The sequence below is a fragment of the Neoarius graeffei genome, chromosome 8 (assembly GCF_027579695.1).
Source record: "Neoarius graeffei isolate fNeoGra1 chromosome 8, fNeoGra1.pri, whole genome shotgun sequence".
Taxonomy (NCBI): domain Eukaryota; kingdom Metazoa; phylum Chordata; class Actinopteri; order Siluriformes; family Ariidae; genus Neoarius; species Neoarius graeffei.
The window spans coordinates 42,592,496-42,611,697 of NC_083576.1; the positions used below are offsets into that span (position 1 = coordinate 42,592,496).

The following is a 19,202-nucleotide window of genomic DNA, read 5'->3' on the forward strand; positions in this document are numbered from 1 at the left end:
ATCAGCGCTCAGTTCAGAAGCCTGCATCTCTGATGGTATGGGGTTGCATTAGTGCATGTGGCATGGGCAGCTTACACATCTGGAAAGACACCATCAATGCTGAAAGGCATATTCAGGTTCTAGAGCAACATATGCTCCCATCAAGGCGATGTCTCTTTCAGGGAAGACCTTGCATTTTCCAACATGACAATGCCAAACCACATACTGCATCAATTACACCATCATGGCTGCGTAGAAGAAGGGTCTGGGTACTGAACTGGCCAGCCTGCAGTCCAGATCTTTCACCCATAGAAAACATTTGGCGCATCATAAAACGGAAGATACGACAAAAAAGACCTAAGACAGTTGAGCAACTAGAATCCTACATTAGACAAGAATGGGTTAACATTCCTATCTCTAAACTTGAGCAACTTGTCTCCTCGGTCCTCAGAGGTTTACAGACTGTTGTAAAGAGAAAAGGGGATGTCTCAGTGGTAAACATGGCCTTGTCCCAACTTTGAGATGTGTTGTTGTCATGAAATTTAAAATCACCTAATTTTTCTCTTTAAATGATACATTTTCTCAGTTTAAACATTTGATGTGTCATTATGTTCCATTCTGAATAAAATATGGAATTTTGAAACTTCCACATCATTGCATTCCATTTTTATTTACGATTTGTACTTCGTCCCAACTTTTTTGGAATCGGGGTTGTACAAATTGAACCACACCAAAATAAGAAATATGCTTTTTTTTTCTATTTCTGAACCAAATTAATGGACATTAGTTAACAAAAACTGAAAATATCATACAAAATGTGTTTTAGCACAATGTGGACTCAATATCGCAATATCCACTGAAGAATTCATCTCCCCAATATGAAATTGACCCTTTTCCTAAATTTTACACCATCACAATGCATTGATGGGGACAGTGAGAATTACCTGGATATATTCTTGTGCATGTGTGTACACAATCTGAGACCTTTTAACAAAGCCAAAAAGTGGCACATTATGTAACATTTTTTCCTTTTCTTGCCTTGTATCCTCCTTGTACCACATGTGCATTATATGAAGCTATTTGTATTGAGGCTATTAACAATGTTGTCAGCTTTTGCTTATTACCTACCATACCCAGTCATTATTTGCTATCATTTGAATGGCATAGTTTTGTCCCCTCTGTTTAGTTAGTGGCACTTACTTCTTATTGTCCCATTTTCCTTGTTTTTGTTGCCATCTTGCTGGCTAGCATACCTATGGCTATATTCTGCTAGCATGGTTTTCCTTCACCATACAATGCGCTGTTTATAGAAGCTTTGCACTGTCACGTGAGCCCATAGCAACGGTAACTATGCCACCATGACAGGAAGCACACTTGTAATGCTTCATTCAGCCAAGTTAGTTGTTATTGATCAGTATGGGAAGGTTTTGCTGTGTTTTTGGGCATGCAAATCGTTTTAAACGAAACAAAGACATCAGATTTTTTTAATTTACCAAAAGTAATTCATCATCATCAGGGGGAAAACTAGAGAAATTTCTAAATGTAGAAGGGAAAATGGAGGAAAAATAAGCATTCAGTGGAACTCTGTGTCAAACAGAGAGGTCAAAAGCCCCATGGTGTGCTCACTTCATTTCCATGAAAGTACTACACAACTACAGTAAGGTGCTCATTCTGATATAGTGAAGTGAACATGAGCAACACAGTAGCTCAGCATTGCCTAATCTTCATCGAGACTTGAAGTGCATTTACATTCAGGGATCCTTTGGAGCATGTTGTATGCATCCTTGGGACTCAGTCATTATGGGAAACACCTGATACTCATTTGAGCGCAATCAGCACATTGTTTTCACAGAGTCTTTGCAAATATTTTGTCAGGTATGCAGCAGTAGATGGGTCTAAGTGCGGGAAGAGTGTTTATTAGCAGGCATGATATTTACAAAAAACAAAAGTGAAACCGAAAGCAGGAGTCATAAACATGGCTAGAAACAAACATGATAATGCTTTGGAAAGCCTCTGTGTCCTTATTTGCATGTGCTGATTGCACTCAAATCAGCATCAGATGTTTCCCATAATGACTGGGTCCCAAGCATGCACACAATGCGTTCCGAAGGATCCCTGAATGTAAATGTACTTTAAGTCTCGGTGAAAGCGGCTCTGCTGAGCCGCTGTGTTGAGGCTCACATTCACTTCACTGTACAAGAATGAGCACCTTGCTGTAGTTGTGAAATTAATTTTTTATTTTTACCTTTGTGGAAATTAAGCGAGCATACCATAGGGCAGGGGTGTCCAAACTGATCCATAAAGGGCCATGTGGCTGCAGGTTTTCATTCCAGCCATGCAGCAGCACACCTGACTTGACTCATTCAATCAACTGAACTGTCTTCACACAGTCAAATACTTGCAGCCACACCCACCCTTGACTAAAGGGTGGGTGTGTCAGTTGATTGAATAAGCCAAATCAGGTGTGTTTGAGTAATTTTCCCTCTGTTTATAGCCAAGTTTGCCAAGTTAGGTGGTCCTGTTTCTTATGACACTGTTGGCATACATTATTATAGTAACGTGCACTCATTAAAATTCCTAGGCAACAAGATCTCAAATGGATAAACAACCATAAAGAAAGCTCAATATTGATAGCTTTTTTTGTAATGTCATATCTCAACATATCTCAAACAGGTCTGCCTCAGTTCTACAGTTCCACCTTCCTGAGCATTTTATGTTCAACAGCCATGTGGTTCACCTCAGCCTCTTTCCTGCTAAAGGTCAGATTTTGTGTACAATAGAAAGGTTGACAGGTCAGCAGCAGCTATCCATTCAGGAGCTGATGACATTGGGGACAGGAAGGAAGCTGAGAAAATAAACATGGACCCCACACACCTGTAGAAATGATCCGTTTCAGAAATTTCCCTCAGGTAAATGGAACTGCTCCATCAAAACCAGCACCACACAACACCTAAAAATTTTCCCAACAGTGGTGACACTTCTTAACAAGCCATCTATAGCAATAAGCAGAACTGACCCTCCATTCCCTAGATGGCATGATTGTGGACTTGTGTATTGCATTTTTATTTTATTTTATTAATTTTTTTAGTGTACATGGACTGGAGGTCTGTATGTTAAGACACTTGCCTGTTTGTGCATTATACATTCTTGCACAGATCTGCCATGTAAAATTCCTGTGTATTTGTACATTTGGTGAATAAAATGATTCTGATTATCCAGATGATTTCACTGCCACTGGCTACCTATGGTTAAAATAGATCAAACTATATGCTAGATGTGACTGTGGATATATGGAGCCCTGATAACCATCAGGCAATGAGCCAAGAGACCATGTCAAGGAGGCTCCAGGGCAAGATGTGTGGGTGTATGACAGCAATATTTATTGCAAATATTGCATCATAAATAATTTCCTGAGTTTGATGAAACCTCTCAACATGTGTGCACATACGCAAGAAAGTATCCAAGTATTTTTCACTGCCCCGACAGTTATCCAGGTTCATACAACCACAGTTACATGTGTCACTAAAATTTAATTCTCATTATCTAATGTTGAAAAAAACAATCAAAGAAACAAAGAAAGAAACAAAAAACCCTAAACAACCATCAAAAGTATAACTGATTTGTGATTTAATACATGACAGTGCTACCAAGACACCATAACTGAACATCAGGTAAAGTGCTTCAGATAACATGAATTCACATTTTGATGCTGGTTAAATCTAGAGTGTTGTTGAACATGATTTTGACACAAACTGCTATTTTTTGTGTGAAGGAACTCTTTTATTAACTACAGCTTCAAACTGATATAAATGAACAGTCAGCCTTATTTATAGCAAATAAATACCCTGTTCAGAAAACACATTTTGAAAATTGCAATGTCATAAGATCAATTTTTCTTATGACTTCATTTGTAATAAATCAATAAAACTGCCCTTGCTGGTCATAATTATCATAAATGTGTGATGTGAGGTTGAAGATTTGGCTAAAAATTTTCATGTTACCTTACAGAAAGAATGTACTGTGTGTACAAGTCTTTGCACAACACAAAGACCTCAACCTGCTTTGAGATTATAAAATACAAAAAAAAAAATTAAATAAAATAAAAAATCCCCGCCCCTCAACTGACCAATTTCATTTCTACTAACTGGTCAGAAATCAGCTTTCATTGAAATAATCTGAGACACAAAACTAGTGTAGCTCACTATGGATAAAATATCAGCTTTATGTGTGTCATTCTTCTGGACTACACTTTACTGAATATTTTTACTCAGAAACATTAAAAGTGATGACAGTAAATTACAATTAGTGACAGTTACCATATTGCTAAATGATCTCTTATTGTACTTTGTTATTTTGCATGATGTATTCCTTTAATGTTGTCTCAATATTCTGCAAAATTTGATAATTAATAGGTGACCAATAAAACAGGCAGGGTCTTTAGTGCTGCTAATGAATCAATCAGTTTTTTAAGACCAAAATGCCGACATCATTCTAAAACAGTTCTGGTGCAGTGAAAGTAGATGAGACCATCCAATACAATGTGTCTGCTATTTTTTCAACAATGCTAACCTTCCAAATGTTTGCCAGAATGGTGATTGAGCTTGTCTAAGTTGATGAATCTCAAATAGGTTGGATTGTGCCAAGGCTTCAGAGGATGCAAACTGTCCATTGGCTGTGGGCTCCTGGGAGCAAGGTGTTGAATGGGACACATACCTGTTTGGACTCAGAGCTGACCAGCAAAGATAAAGCAGGAGAAAGAAGAGTGGGGAAAAAAGTGGACAGCTATTACTTACATTCCTTATACATCCAAAACTACTAATGCTATTGTCCAAACTAACACTATTCATGCTTCTCCTAACTTACAGTACATGTATAGATACATGGCAACATTACCGATAAACCTGAAGAGGACAAACTTCCATTATTAGTCAGTTTCGATACAAAGCTAAAGATATATCTACATATTCCAATATATGCTGCATCTGGAACTGATTGGTACATTTAATAGTTGTGACTACCTTTTTAAAAAGTTGCCATGGCATCGTGAAATAAAACAATCTTTCTGTTTTAGGATGGTTAAGGACATTGTATTCAGTTATCTGTACATCTTGAAATCCAGGGATCAATCTTAAATTTCACTTAAGTCCAAGAATACATTCATGACCCATCACAATAGCTTTAATGCTACTGCCATTTTGCCACATCAGCAATAGCTTTGATGCTGGTACTCATTTTGCTCTAGAAATTTAACAGCTGTTTTCAAAGTAGTTGCCATGGCATCTTGGAGAAAACTCTACAGAACTCTACAGAAAACTCTTATAAATATACCTTTATTATTTTCATACCATGTCCATATAATATGGCCCTCTTTCTCAAGATGATATCTATAAATGAATCTGCAAATTCAAGAAAATACTTCACCGTATGTCAGTGAAGTACAACGGATTTGAAAAACAATGTGTAAATACCAGAAGATTGTATTAAACAAAAACTAAAATATTTTATTTTTAAATAACAATACAAATATATAGAAATATAATAAGGTTAAAACTTGATTATTGCTATTCAAAAGGTAACATGTATTATGTATAAATTTTAGCCTGTCCTTTCATTGATGTTTAATCTGAATATCTGATACCATTACATACTAATATGAAGTAGCATACCGGCAGGACCAGCATCTTGTATATTAATAAGTGAACTGAAAATAATAATGAAAACTACAACATGTAATGTCTTGTAATAATAATAAACTCACTGATAATGCTATAGATATATTCTTTAACTATAACATTGTTAGTGGCACTTTTAGTATTCTTTCTGCAAATTAGTGTAAAAAGGCCTATGCAACTGAAAGTTCCTTCACAAAACAGCAATGAAAAGACAGCATGCAATAAAGAGGAGAAATTTTTTTAATTCACCTGTTAATGCTTTGGTGTCTCACCTTTCTGTTTGGTCACCTTACGCACTGTCATGGCAGCCTGATGTTTCTGATAGTCAGAAATTTCAAAGCCTAAAATAATATAACATTAATACAAAATTAAACAACATTATTTCTCTTTGATTAAAATCTCTAGAGAAAACATTAAATTTGACATTAATGTATATATGGCAAAGATGAGAGTTTCCTAACTAAAGATGTTAGTTTTATTTATAATGTATATAATTTAACACTAAAATTATAACCATTTACTGTGTTCTATGTCATAGAAAAGCTTTCCTGAACACAGAAGCATTAGTTGGGAATCCATTTTCTGGAAGCCAGTTTCTGATTACATCTTTAAAATTTACCTATTTTTTCATCCTCCAGCACCATTTTCCGCTCTTCATGAAATGCCCTAAGCCACCGAATCTTTTCCTCCAGTTTTTTGGCCAGGAAGATGTGGATCTCCTCTGTGTCCTTGTTGTGCAGTTTAAATGCATTCTTGATGCTAACATTGAAGTCATCATCCCGTCCATCGATTGCATCCTTCACTTCATACCTGTCCATGTTAATGCGACCTTTGTAGTAAAGGATGTCACGTCGAATGAGATCCTGTACATTAAGAGAATGTCAAATTGGAATCAATGAGTGAAAAAACATACCTATGCACTTTTTTTTAAATTCAAAAATGCAATGCATTGAATGTAGTTGTGAAGTCTTTTTATTTAGGCTTTATTTAGGACCTGGATCAGGAGAGTTCTCTTATAACAGACTTTCTCAACTCGCTCATTTCCAATAGGTCCGCAGGCTGCCATCATACAGAATAGCCTCCACCTTATATAAACCTGTCTAAATTAGCCGGCTGTCACACAGTGCTAGCAATCAGAGTTCGTGGCAGCCTCCAAACATGGCCACCATGGACTACAACTCCCAAACACCACACCACCCTCCCTCTCCAGAATTCTAATTACCACTGCACCTGTGCCTCATTGCAATCAAGCTCCAAAAAGTATTTATGAACCTTCGTCCCATGCACTCAGTGCAAAGTATTGCTCAGTGTATACAATGCCTTGAGAAAGTATTCATACCCCTTGAACTTTTTCACATTTTTCCACCTTACAACCACGAACTTAAAGCCTCGGTCACAACCAGCCGTATGTGCTCCTACGGCCGGTCTACGTGCAAAAAACGCAAGAAACGCACGGAGGACGCACATGAAACGCATGGAGGGCGTGCGTGCTGATTTTCGAGCTGTAGACTGGCCGCAGAGGTTCTTTGTCATGTCAAACAAACTCTACGGGCGCTTACGTTTTTTTTCAGGTTGCAAGACAAACTTACGGCCAACGTGCGTCTTTCTCCATGAACAAAAAAAAACGCAGCGATTTGGGAAACGCCAAAAATCGCACGGCCAAAAAAATCGTACGTCTGGTTGTGACCTAGGCTTAAAAGTTTTTTATTGAGATTTTATGTGATAGACCAACACAGACTAGCACATAATTGTGAAGTGAAACGAAAATGATAAATGGTCTGCAAAATTTTAAACAAATAAAAATCTGAAAAATGTGATGTGTATTAGTATTCAGCCCCCCTGCGTCAATACTTTGTAGAGCCACCTTTTGCTGCAATTACAGTTGCAAGTCTTTTGTGGTATGTCTCTACCAGCTTTGCACATCTAGACACTGAAATTTTTGCCCATTCTTCTTTGCAAAATAGCTCAAGCTCAGCCAGATTGGATGGAGAGCGTCTGTGAACAGCAATTTTGAAGTCTTCCCACAGATGCTCAATGGGATTTAGGTCTGGACTTTGACTGGGCCATTCTAACATGAATATTCTTTGATCTAAACCATTCCATTGTAGCTCTGGTTGTATGTTTAGGGTCATTGTCTTGCTGGAAGGTGAATCTCCTTCCCAGTCTTAAGTCTTTTGCAGCCTCCAACAGGTTTTCTTCCAGGATTGCCCTGTATTTAGCTCCATCCATCTTCCCATCAACTCTGATCAGCTTCCCTGTCCCTGCTGAAGAAAAGCATCCCCATAGCATGATGCTGCCACCACCATGTTTCACAGTGGGGATGGTGTGTGCAGGGTGATGAGCAGTGTTAGTTTTCCGCCACACACAGCACTTTGCATTTAGGCCAAAAAGTTCAACTTTGGTCTCATCTGACCAAAGCACCTTCTTCCACATGTTTGCTGTGTCCCCTACATGGCTTCTGGCAAACTGCAAACGGGACTTCTTATGTCTGTCTTTCAACAATGGCTTTCTTCTTGCCACTCTTCCAAAAAGGCCAGATTTGTGGAGTGTACGACTTATAGTTGTCCTGTGCACAGATTCTCCCACCTGAGCTGTGGATTTCTGCAGTTCCTCCAGAGTGATCATGGGCCTCTTGGCTGCTTCTCTGACCAGTGCTCTCCTTGCTCGCTCTGTCAGTTTAGGTGGACGGCCATGTCTTGGTAGGTTTGCAGTTGTGCCATACTTTTTCCATTTTTGAATGATGGATTGAACAGTGCTTCTTGAGATGTTCAGAGCTTGGGATATTTTTTTTTATAACCTAACCCTGCTTTAAACTTCTCTAGAACTTTATCCCTGACCTGTCTGGTGAGTTCTTTGGGCTTCATGATGCTGTTTATTCTTCAGTGTTCTCTAACAAACCACTGAGGCCTTCACAGAACAAGTGTATTTATGCTGAGAGTAAATTACACACTAATTAGTGTAATTAGACTCAACTAATTAGATGACTTCCAAAGGCAATTGATTGTACTGGATTGTATTTAGAGGTATCAGAGTACAGGGGGCTGAATACTAATGCACACCACATTTTTCAGATTTTTATTTGTTTAAAATTTTGAAGACCATTTATCATTTTTGTTTCACTTCACAATTATGTGCTACTCTGTGTTGGTCTATCACATAAAATCTCAGTAAAAAACTTTTAAGTTTGTGGTTGTAAGGTGGAAAAATGTGAAAAAGTTCAAGGGGTATGAATACTTTTTCAAGGCATTGTAAATACCTGACCATACCAAGCTTTTGTTTATTGTTCTGACTTCCTGTGACTCTGAACGTTGTTCCGTTTACTTCTGACTTTGATTGCATGCTTTACCTGTGACATTCTGACTATGCCTCGCTCGACCCCTTGCTTCCCTCTGACAACGATTATGATTTGTTTACCAGTTTGCAATGCACCCGCTCTCCCTGTGACTGCTTCCATAAATGCCTGCCATTTCTGACAGAATACTTCGCCACTATTATGGATGCAGCAGAGGAGGCTAAGCAAACTGCCATTTCAGCACAAGGAAGTTTGTTAGAACATCAGCAAATGTTGAGTGACCTTGACATCCACATTTCTTAACTCACTGCTGATGTATCGCAGGCCCTACCTAATACATTCCATGTCAACCACCAGCATTTCTCCACTAGTGCCGAGGCCAGAGAATTTTTCTGAAGTGTCTGAATGCAAAGGTTTCCTGTTACAGTGCTCTCTTTCATTTGCGGCACAGACGGGCACCTCTGATCAGCAGATGATTGTGAAGTTTATCAATCTGCTCACTGGTAAAGCACTTCATTGGGCAACTGCTTTTTGGGAAAGAGGTGGTGAGCCCACAACTTTGTATGAGTGCTTTATTGACCTGTTTAAGTGAGTGTTCGATCATCAGCCTGAAGGCATTGAGGTTGGTGAGAAATTACTGACATTACAACAAGGGGAAAGTAAAGTAGCTGAATATGTGCTAGAGTTCTGTACCCTTGCTGGCAGGAATGGTTGGAATGAGCCACATGGAAGGCCACATTCTGCCAAGGACTTGATCGTCTCATTTGTACCAAACTAGCTTGCCATGAATAACAACAAACCCTGTACTCACTCAGAGACTCAGGGACAGCTACAGGAAAAATGCATTGGACAAAACATGTCCATCTACTCGGTCTTCACTGACCTAACCAAAGCTTTTGACACCATCAACAGGAAGGCCCTCTAGTCAGTGTTAGAGCAGATAGGCTGCCCACCAAAGTTGGTCAGGATCATCAGGTGCTTTCATGAAGGCATGACCAGCCAGGTCCTTTCCAGTGGGGATGCTACTGAAGCATTTGAGATCAGCAATGGTGCAAAGCAGGGCTGTGTACTAGCTCCTGTCCTGTTCAAAATCTCACGCATTTTACCACGCGCTGTCAAGGACTTGGAAAAAGGAATCCATATCCGCTACTACCTTGATGTTTCCTTGTTCAACCTCAGTCATCACAATGCCAAGACAAAGTGCCTATTTGACCTCATCATGGAACCTCTCTTTTGCAGAAAACTTCTCACTCATGACCCACAAGGAGCAAGACTTGCAGGTGATGCTCGGTCACTTCTCTGAAGTCTTTAAGCTTTTTGGTCTGACTATCAGTCTTGGCAAGACCAAGGTGCTTCTCCAACCTGCACCAAACACCCAACCCAAGGACCCAGCCATCACCATCACCCAGATAGCAAATGTTGAGTGCTTCAAGTATCTAGGGAGCACCATCTCATAGGATGGGGCACTGGACAGTGAAATACAAGCTCGCATCTGCAAAGCTAGCCATGCACTATGGAGGCTCAGAAACCAGGTTCTAAACCAGCACAACATCCACATGTCTACAAAGATGGAATCCACATGTCTACGAAGCAGTGATTCTCCCTCCCTCCTTTACCAATGTGAGTCCTGGATATTGTAGGCACATTAAGAAACTTGGTGTGAAATGACTTTGTTTTAAAAAAAAAAAAAAATAGGAGTCTCAGGGACAATTAGTGCAATTTTATAAAGAAATGAGTTGTAGGTTTTACTGAGCATCTTGCAGATCCAGCCACAGTTCTTCTGGACACTTTGTCACCCTTGCTTCTTTATTTTGCAGCAAAACCCAGTAGCCTTCATTATGTTTTCTTTTTTAATCTGAAAATTGGTTTCTTATGTAACATGCTGCTCAGATACAAACTTTTTTTCCCCCTGTAACATTTAATTTTGTGCTGGAAAACTAACGTTTGGAACTCTAAAATGTTTTTATACTGACTCGATAATGTAGAAGATATAAAATAGAAATCTACTGTATAACAAAGTTTGTATAGAAAAAAATAGGGTGAAGACTTTTGCATAGTACTGTACTTTTTTTTATAGGTATGTGGTTGAGGAACATGAACATTGTTGTTTTATTCCATAAACTACTGACATTTCATCCAAATTCCACATAGAAATATTGTAACTTAGAGCATTTAATTGCAGAAAATGACAAATGGTCAAATTAATAAAAAAATGAAGTGTTTTTCAGATGTTGAATAATGCATAGAAATCAAAATCATATTCAATTTAAAATAACACAATACTAATGAACTTAGGACGAGTTCAAAAATCAATATTTGGTGGAATAACCCTGACATTTAATCACAGCTTTCATGCGTCTTGGCATGCTCTCCACCAGTCTTTCACATTGCTTTTGGGTGACATTACACCACTCCTGGCACAAAAATTCAATCAGCTCAGCTTTGTTTGATGGCTTGTGACCATCCATCTTCCTCTTGATCACATTCCAGAGGTTTTCAGTGGGATTCAGGTCTGGAGATTAGGCTGGCCATGACAGGGTGTTGATCTTGTCATCCTCCATCCACACTTTGATTGACCTGGCTGTGTGGCATGAAGCATTGTCCTGCTGGAAAACCCAAACCTCAGAGTTGGGGAACACTGTCAAAGCAGAAGGAAGCAAGTTTTTTTCCCAGGATAACCTTGTACATGGATTGATTCAAATGTCCTTCACAAACAAAAATCTGCCCCATCCCAGCTTCGCTGAAGTACCCCCAGATCATCATCGACCCGCCACCAACGTTTCACAATGGGTGCGAGACGCTCTGTCCTGTAGACCTCTCCAGGTCTCCGTCTAAACATAAGATGGCCAGGTGATGGGAAAAGCTGAAAATTGGCCTTCTCTATGATGATGACCTGACTACAGTCCTCTACAGGCCAATCCTTATGGTCTTTAGCAAACCTCAGCCTGGCACTTTTTTGCTTCTAATTGATGAAGGGCTTTTTTTCCTGGTTTTGCATGACTGCAACCCTGGATGGAGGAGCCTATTTTGAACCAGCTTTGCCATGCATTTAACCCCAGCTGCCATTTGCCATTCTTTTTGTAGGTCACCTGATGCCATCCTATGGTTGTTGAGTGACATTCGAAGAAGTTGATGATCATCCCAGTCAGTGGAGAGTTGTTTTCACCCTCTGCCAGTCTGGAACTTGGTTGTCTCCAATGTCTGTTACTTGACCTTGTTCTTATGAACTGACATCTTTGAAATTTTGAAGATGGAAGCAACCTCATGCTCACTGGTATCCCTCTACCAGTAAAGCCAGAATCAAACCCCTCTTTTTCTTACTCAAAGCTTTTCTTTTTAACTCTTTTGGCATGATGAATAGATATTTTTGTATTCCAATTAAATTTAAGGTACTACTAGCACGGTTTTTGCCATACAAACTGATCGTATTGCGAGAGAATAGTGAAGAACACAGCAGTGTTTTTTATACTCATCTCATCATCTAATTAACTAAGATTTGGCTGAGGTGATCACCTCATCAGTACGTCATTAAGTAAAATGAGAGGTGCTTGGAATTCCAGCACAGACATTGGAATGAAATGGCTGCCATACATGGAGATGCTGATTTAAGAAAAAAAAAAAGTGGTCTCATTTTTTGAGCTAGCTAACTAGCTAGCTAGTGGATGGGACTCACCTGGTAGGTCTGACTGAAGGTCAAACAGTCCTGATCCTGAAGGACCTACAGAAGGGAGCAGTCCCATCCAACTACCCTACCACCCAATAACTTGCCTCTGCACAACATGGAAGCTCCTGTCAGGCATCATAGCAGATGAGTAGGCACATGACTCAATACATGAGCAAGGCCCAGAAAGGAATTGGTAGGAACACCAGAGGAGCAAAACGTCAGCTACTGGTTGACAGTGCAGTAGCTCAAGACTACAGATTCAGACATACTAATCTGTGCCCCACAGCTGGATCCTGGAGTGCTTGAAACTGTACAACATCAACAGGACTCTTAGAACCTTCATCAAGAACTCAATGAAGCTGTGGAAAACAACCCTAGAGGCCAACTTCAAGCCAATAACACCAGTCAAAATCAAGTGCGGCATATACCAAGGAGCTGCTGTTCTGCATAGGACTTCTGGCTGATGGGCTTATCATCACCAAGAGTGACTGTAGATACAGACTAGGAAATGGAGTAACCATCAGCCATCTCCTCTATATGGATGACACCAAGCTGTCTGCTAGGTCTGAGTGAGACATTGACTCACTGAGACACACCACCAGGATCTACAACAATGACATCCGAATGTCATTTGGATTAGATAAGTGTGCCTGGATCATAACAAGGAGAGGGAAAGCAGTCAGAACTGAGGGAGTGGTACTACCAGACAGTATAATAGGAGATGTGGAAGACAGCCACAAGTACCTTGGAATCCTGCAGGCAAATGGCAACCATGAAGAGGCCACTAGGAAAGCAGCAACAGCCAAATACCTACAGAGGGTAAGGCAAGTCCTGAGAAGTCAGCTGAATGGAAAGGACAAGGTCCAGGCCATCAACACCTATGCTGGTCATCAGCTGGCATAATAAGCTGGCCAAAGGAGGAGATAGAAGCCACTGACATCAGGACAAGAAAACTCCTGACAATGCACAGAGAGTTTCACCCCAATCCAACATCCTGAGGCTGTACACTAAGAGGAATGAAGGAGGCTGAGGACTTGTAAGCATCAGAGCCACTATCCATGATGAAACAACAAAGATCCATGAGTACATCAGGGAGATGTACACATGTGGGGAAATTGTTTTTGTTTAATTATGTGCTTCCATTTTTCCTCATTTTCTTTTTATCACTATTATTCTTCTGTTACATATTACATTAAACTAAAACCAAAATTACCCTTCTACTTCTTGCCATCCTTAAAGCAAAATACATCTGGGGTAATTCTCAATCTCAAAAAAAATCCATAGCTGATAATTCAGCAAAAGTCAACACTCTTCAAAACAAATTCATCTATGCTTAAGACAGAGTATCGGCAATGATAATGTCTTTCTTGCAACATGTTGCATCGCCAAATTGTACAGTTGCAGCACAATGCTCCATCTAAACACCCTGGCATTTAAGGTTCAAAACTTAGCCACAAACATGAGCGGATTGTGATCAATAATAATAATAATGTTACATTTATATAGCACCTTTCTCAAACTCAAGGTCACTTTACATAGGTCAGAGAAAATACACACAAAAAAATTAATTAAATAAAAGTTGCGAGTTTATGCACTGGTGGAGAAATGTTCATGAAACAGAAAGGTTTTGAGATGAGATTTGAAGAATGGAAGAGAAGAGCAGTCATGGAGGGGTTGAGGAAGGGAATTCCAGAGCTTGGGGGCCATGGCACTGAAGGACCTGCCACCCAGGGTAGAGAGTCAAGTGCAAGGAACAGCAAGAAGATTATAGCTGGAGGATTTGAGAGAGCGGGATGGAGTATAAGGGATCAGGAGATCACAGATGTAAGAAGGAACAAGGTTATGGAGAGCTTTGAAGGTGAGTAGTATGATTTTATATTTAATTCTGGACAGAACAGGTAGCCAGTGAAGCTGAGAAAGAATGGGGGTGATATGAGAAGATGGTTTGGTATGAGTGAGGAGTCCCACTGCAGAGTTCTAAATGTATTGTAATCTTTGAAGGGATTTAGTAGGGAGGCCTATAAGAAGGGAGTTACAATAATCTAGGTGGGACATAATGAAGGAGTGGACCAATGTTTGAACATCACTGGTGGAAAGAAAGGGGCAAAAGCGGGCAATGTTCCGGAGGTGGAAGAAAGCAGTCTTGGTGAGGGATTTAATGTGGGGATCAAAGTTGAGTGAGGGGTCAAGCAATATTCCAAGGTTTCTAACAACAGGTGAAGATTTAACAAGTGCACCATCAATGTTAAGACTGAAACTGGAGGATTTGGACAATGAAGATTTGGGGCTGATAAGCATGATTTCTGTTTTATCTGTGTTAAGTCTTAAATTATTCTGCATCCACAACTTTAGGTCTGATAGACAGTCATTGAGGGAACTGGGAGGGGGGTCAGTGGTGGAAGATGTAGTGAGATATAATTGGATGTCATCAGCATAGCAATGGAAGTTAAGACCATGGTTATGAATAATTTGGCCAAGGGGCAGGATGTATGGTATATAAGGAAAAGGAGGGGCCCAAGAACAGACCCCTGGGGGACACCATGAGTAATAGGGGACATGGAAGACTTATGTAAACCCAGTGTGACAAACTGTCATCTGTTGGTGAGGTAGGACCAAAACCACTGGAGGGCTATGTCTGTGATACCAATATCTGACAGACGGGAGATGAGTGTGTCATGATTGATGGTGTCAAATGCAGCAGATAAGTCAAAGAGAATGAGAATGCTAAGTGAACCACTATCAGCAGACAGGAGGAGGTCATTTACCTCTCGCAGGAGAGCAGTCTCTGTACTGTGATGTCTGTGGAAACCAGGTTGAAAGGGCTCATACAGATAGTTTTCAATGAGAAAGGAATGAAGTTGTGAAGCAACCACTCTTTCCAGTATTTGTTAAAATGGGGAGGTTGGAGATCGTTCGATAATTAGACAGAGAGGTTGGATCTAAATCAGGCTTCTTTAAAATGGAAGTAACTGCAGCCATTTTGAGGGCAGTGGGAACAATACCAGAGTTGAGGCATGAATTAACCAACAATGCAATTGGTTCACAGATGATTGTGGAGCATGCCTTGAGTACAGGAGTTGGGGCAGGGTCAACCTGACATGAGGAGGAGTTAGACTTATGGGGCTTTTCCACTACCAACGCGGCTGAGTTGGGCTGAGCTGTGCGGTGCTGAGTCGAGCTGAGTGGGGCTGTTGGGGTTGCATTTCGACTACAACCGCGCTGAACCGTGCTGGGTGGACACATTGGGTGGAGTTAGCGAAAGTGGGTGGACGTCACGTGATGTCGTTAGGCGGCGCAAACAGTGACATCAGTGACCTTTTAAGCAGTAGTCTCACGACCCGGATAGTAAACAATAAACATGGAGGACATGGAGTCGTTAGTGTTGCTGGTCTTGGTGCTGTGGCTTGTTGTCACCAACAACGCCAACAGATACTGGCAAGAGCGTATAGATGAGGCGAGGCGCATAATTTGTCGTAATTCTTCTTCTTCCGGGTTTACGGTGTTTACAGATGGTGGTTCCCAGCGTGCTCACGGGGCGTGTGGGCATGTGAGGACACGCCTCCTCACCAATCAGTGCACAGGGGAGTGTCTCCTCACGCCCCTAGCCCCACTCGGCTCGGTTTGGCTCACTTCGGCTCACTTCAGCCCCACTCCAAAACCATGCGAGTTTTGGGTGCTGAGTAAGGCTGAAGTGAGCTCAGTCGTGCTGCTCTGAGGTAGTCGAAACGCGAGCCGTGTTGGGCTGAAGTGAGCTGAAAAAGGGTAGTGGAAAAGGCCCATTAGTGATGATATTAGAGACAGAAAGGGAGTCAACAGTTGTGAAGTGGGTGAGTTTAGGGCCCAGAGGAGGAGAATAAGGTGAGAAAAATAGAGCAGCAGGTTGAAAGCACTGGTAAATTTGGTTAATTTTGTCTTCAAAGAAATTTAAGAAAGCCCGACACTGTTCAGCTGTCTTGGGGCAAGCTGCCACAGGAGGTTTGAAAAGTTTATCAACAGTCCTAAACAGTGTTTTCAGCCTAGACTTAGAACCACTTATGATTAATGAGTAGTAGTTAGAATGAGCAGCATTTAAGGCATCCCTATACTTATGAATGTGCTAAGTGTAGAGCAACGAGTGGACAGCAAGACTGGTTTTCTTATGCAAGTGCTCAAGACATCGGCCAGTGGCCTTCATTACTCTGAGCTCAGGGGTGAACCAGGGACAGGTGTGGGTGACAGGGACAAACCTTAATATGTAGTGGAAGTTCATTATGTCTGACTGTTTAAGTATTTTTAAGTTCGTTTCTTAGACAAGGATTTTAAGATCGTTACCTTGTTGACAGTTTCAGCGTGAATCTTCCGCCTTCCTCAGAACTGTCACCAGATGTCAGGTGGTGACGTGCCTTATCAGCTGATGTTACGTTACGGAGGCGTGATCGTCCTGCCCGATTTGACAGGTAGTTCACGCCTCCTGCTGTCAGGTCGCTCCCCCAGGACGGCGCTCCAGGTGTGCGACAGCGCATATGCTCCCTCATCCCGGTTTATCGTCCTTTGTGCCCGCTTGCGTATCTCCACTGCCTCTAAAATCCAACATTGGTATCTATTTTCTTCAGCGCGAATGACTCTGGCCTCTTCCCAATTCATTATATGATTTTGTCGTTTGCAGTGGTCTGAAATGGCTGATTTTAGGTTTTCTTGGTGTGCTTTTTCTTTTTCGGATCTTGTGTCTTTTTGTTGTTTCTTTCTCACATTCTATTTGGTGTTCTTTCCTTCGTGTATGGAAGCATCTGCCCGTTTCACCAATATAGACTTTGTTACATGAACGGCAAGGGATTTCATAGATGACATCAGCTGATAAGGCACGTCACCACCTGACATCTGGTGACAGTTCTGAGGAAGGCGGAAGATTCACGCTGAAACTGTCAACAAGGTACTGATCTTAAAATCCTTGTGTAAGAAACGAACTTAAAAATACTTAAACAGTCAGACATAATGAACTTCCACTACATATTAAGAATAAGTTATGGAGAAGATTGTACTAAAGAGGTATGCTACCTGGAAAAACTACGGAAAAAACTGGCACGACAAAGAAACCATCTCCGTTTCAATCTCCGCTGCCGGGACGAGGGCATCATCCCAGCAAGCCTCTACATCAAAAATCCAATTCCAACAAGGAATGTGGAAAGGACCATCGAAAAAGCACGAATGACTCTGGTAAGAGAAAGAATCAGATGCACGACAAACAAAATCAACAATTTAAACACAGAAATAGCACAACGAACACAAGATTTCAAACGCCGGTTCAAACTCAGCAGTGACATGGAAAAAAATATGGAAGAGCATCTAAATATAATACAAGAATAAGAGTTCACAAAAACAAAAACACACCACATTAAAAAACTGAATAGGCTTATCAGGAAAAAGAAACAAAATAAACGCAAGGACAAGCAAGCAAACGAAAAATGGATTTGCAACCTGTCTAAACACACACTAACTACAGCAGAATGCACTATACTCTCACAGGGCCTTAACTATGCCATTACACCAAATAGAATCCCACACGAAGAATTCATATTGGCTACGGAACTAGCATGCAACATGATACAGGACCAAGGACAGAAGGCCGCATTAAGGAACGAAGTAGCAGGTATCCTCACCTCAGCTAAACTGCCACCCAGAAACACAACTAAACAGGAAATGGAAGCCATCAGAACAATCGCAAAGAACAACAAAATAACAATACTACCGGCTGACAAAGGGAGGACCACGGTTATCCTGGACACTATTCAATATGAAAAACAAATGAATGAAATGCTCACGGACCCAAACACATATGAAGTACTCAAAAAAGATCCGACGGAGGAAAAGAAAAAAAGACTGAACCGTTACTGGACGACAACAAAATCGATAAACAAACATACAACCACCTTATCCCCACAGCAAACATCACCCCCCGGATATACGGCACACCGAAAATTCATAAACCTGGAGCACCACTAAGACCCATTGTAGACAGCATAGGATCAGTTACCTACAACCTTTCCAAGACACTTGCAGACATAATCAAACCACTTCTCGGACTTACGGAATACCACTGCAAAAACTCAAAACAACTGGCGAAAGAATTAAAGGAAATCAATAAAATGAAATCTTCGTATCACATGACGTCATATCCCTCTTTACAAAAACACCGGTCACAAACACACTCAATATAGTAGAAAACCGGTTAAAAGCAGACAGAACCCTGAAAAAACGCACAAAACTTACAGCACAGGACATAAAACTGTTGCATTTCATTTCGACTTCCACATATTTCCAATTCAAAGGCACAATTTACAGACAAAAAGAGGGATTTGCAATGGGGGACCCGCTATCTGCCACTCTATGCAACTTTTTCATGGAGGATCTGGAAACCCGAGCCATAGAAACAGCACCGGACGACTGCAAACCCATTTTCTGGAAACGATACGTTGATGACATCCTCGAAATAACCAAAACAGGCCACACACAACAACTCACGGATCACCTAAACTCCATAGACAAGACAGGCAACATCAAATTCACACACGAAGAGGAAACGGACAAGACAATAGCTTTTTTGGACCTAAAAATACAC

General features: G+C 40.8%; 1 protein-coding gene across 1 annotated transcript in view; it reads right to left on the bottom strand.

Annotated features, from left to right (window-relative positions):
* Positions 1 to 4,340: 4,340 nt before the first annotated feature.
* Positions 4,341 to 19,202, bottom strand: part of LOC132890110 (spermatogenesis-associated protein 13-like) — a 399,897-nt gene continuing 385,035 nt past the window's right edge. Inside the window, exons 12-14 of the mRNA XM_060926899.1 lie at positions 6,271 to 6,514; positions 5,924 to 5,992; positions 4,341 to 4,708 (exon numbers count right to left, since the gene is read on the bottom strand). Of these exons, the coding sequence (XP_060782882.1) occupies positions 4,527 to 4,708; positions 5,924 to 5,992; positions 6,271 to 6,514 (495 nt within the window). The 3' untranslated portion in view covers positions 4,341 to 4,526. The remainder of the gene's footprint in view (positions 4,709 to 5,923; positions 5,993 to 6,270; positions 6,515 to 19,202) is intronic.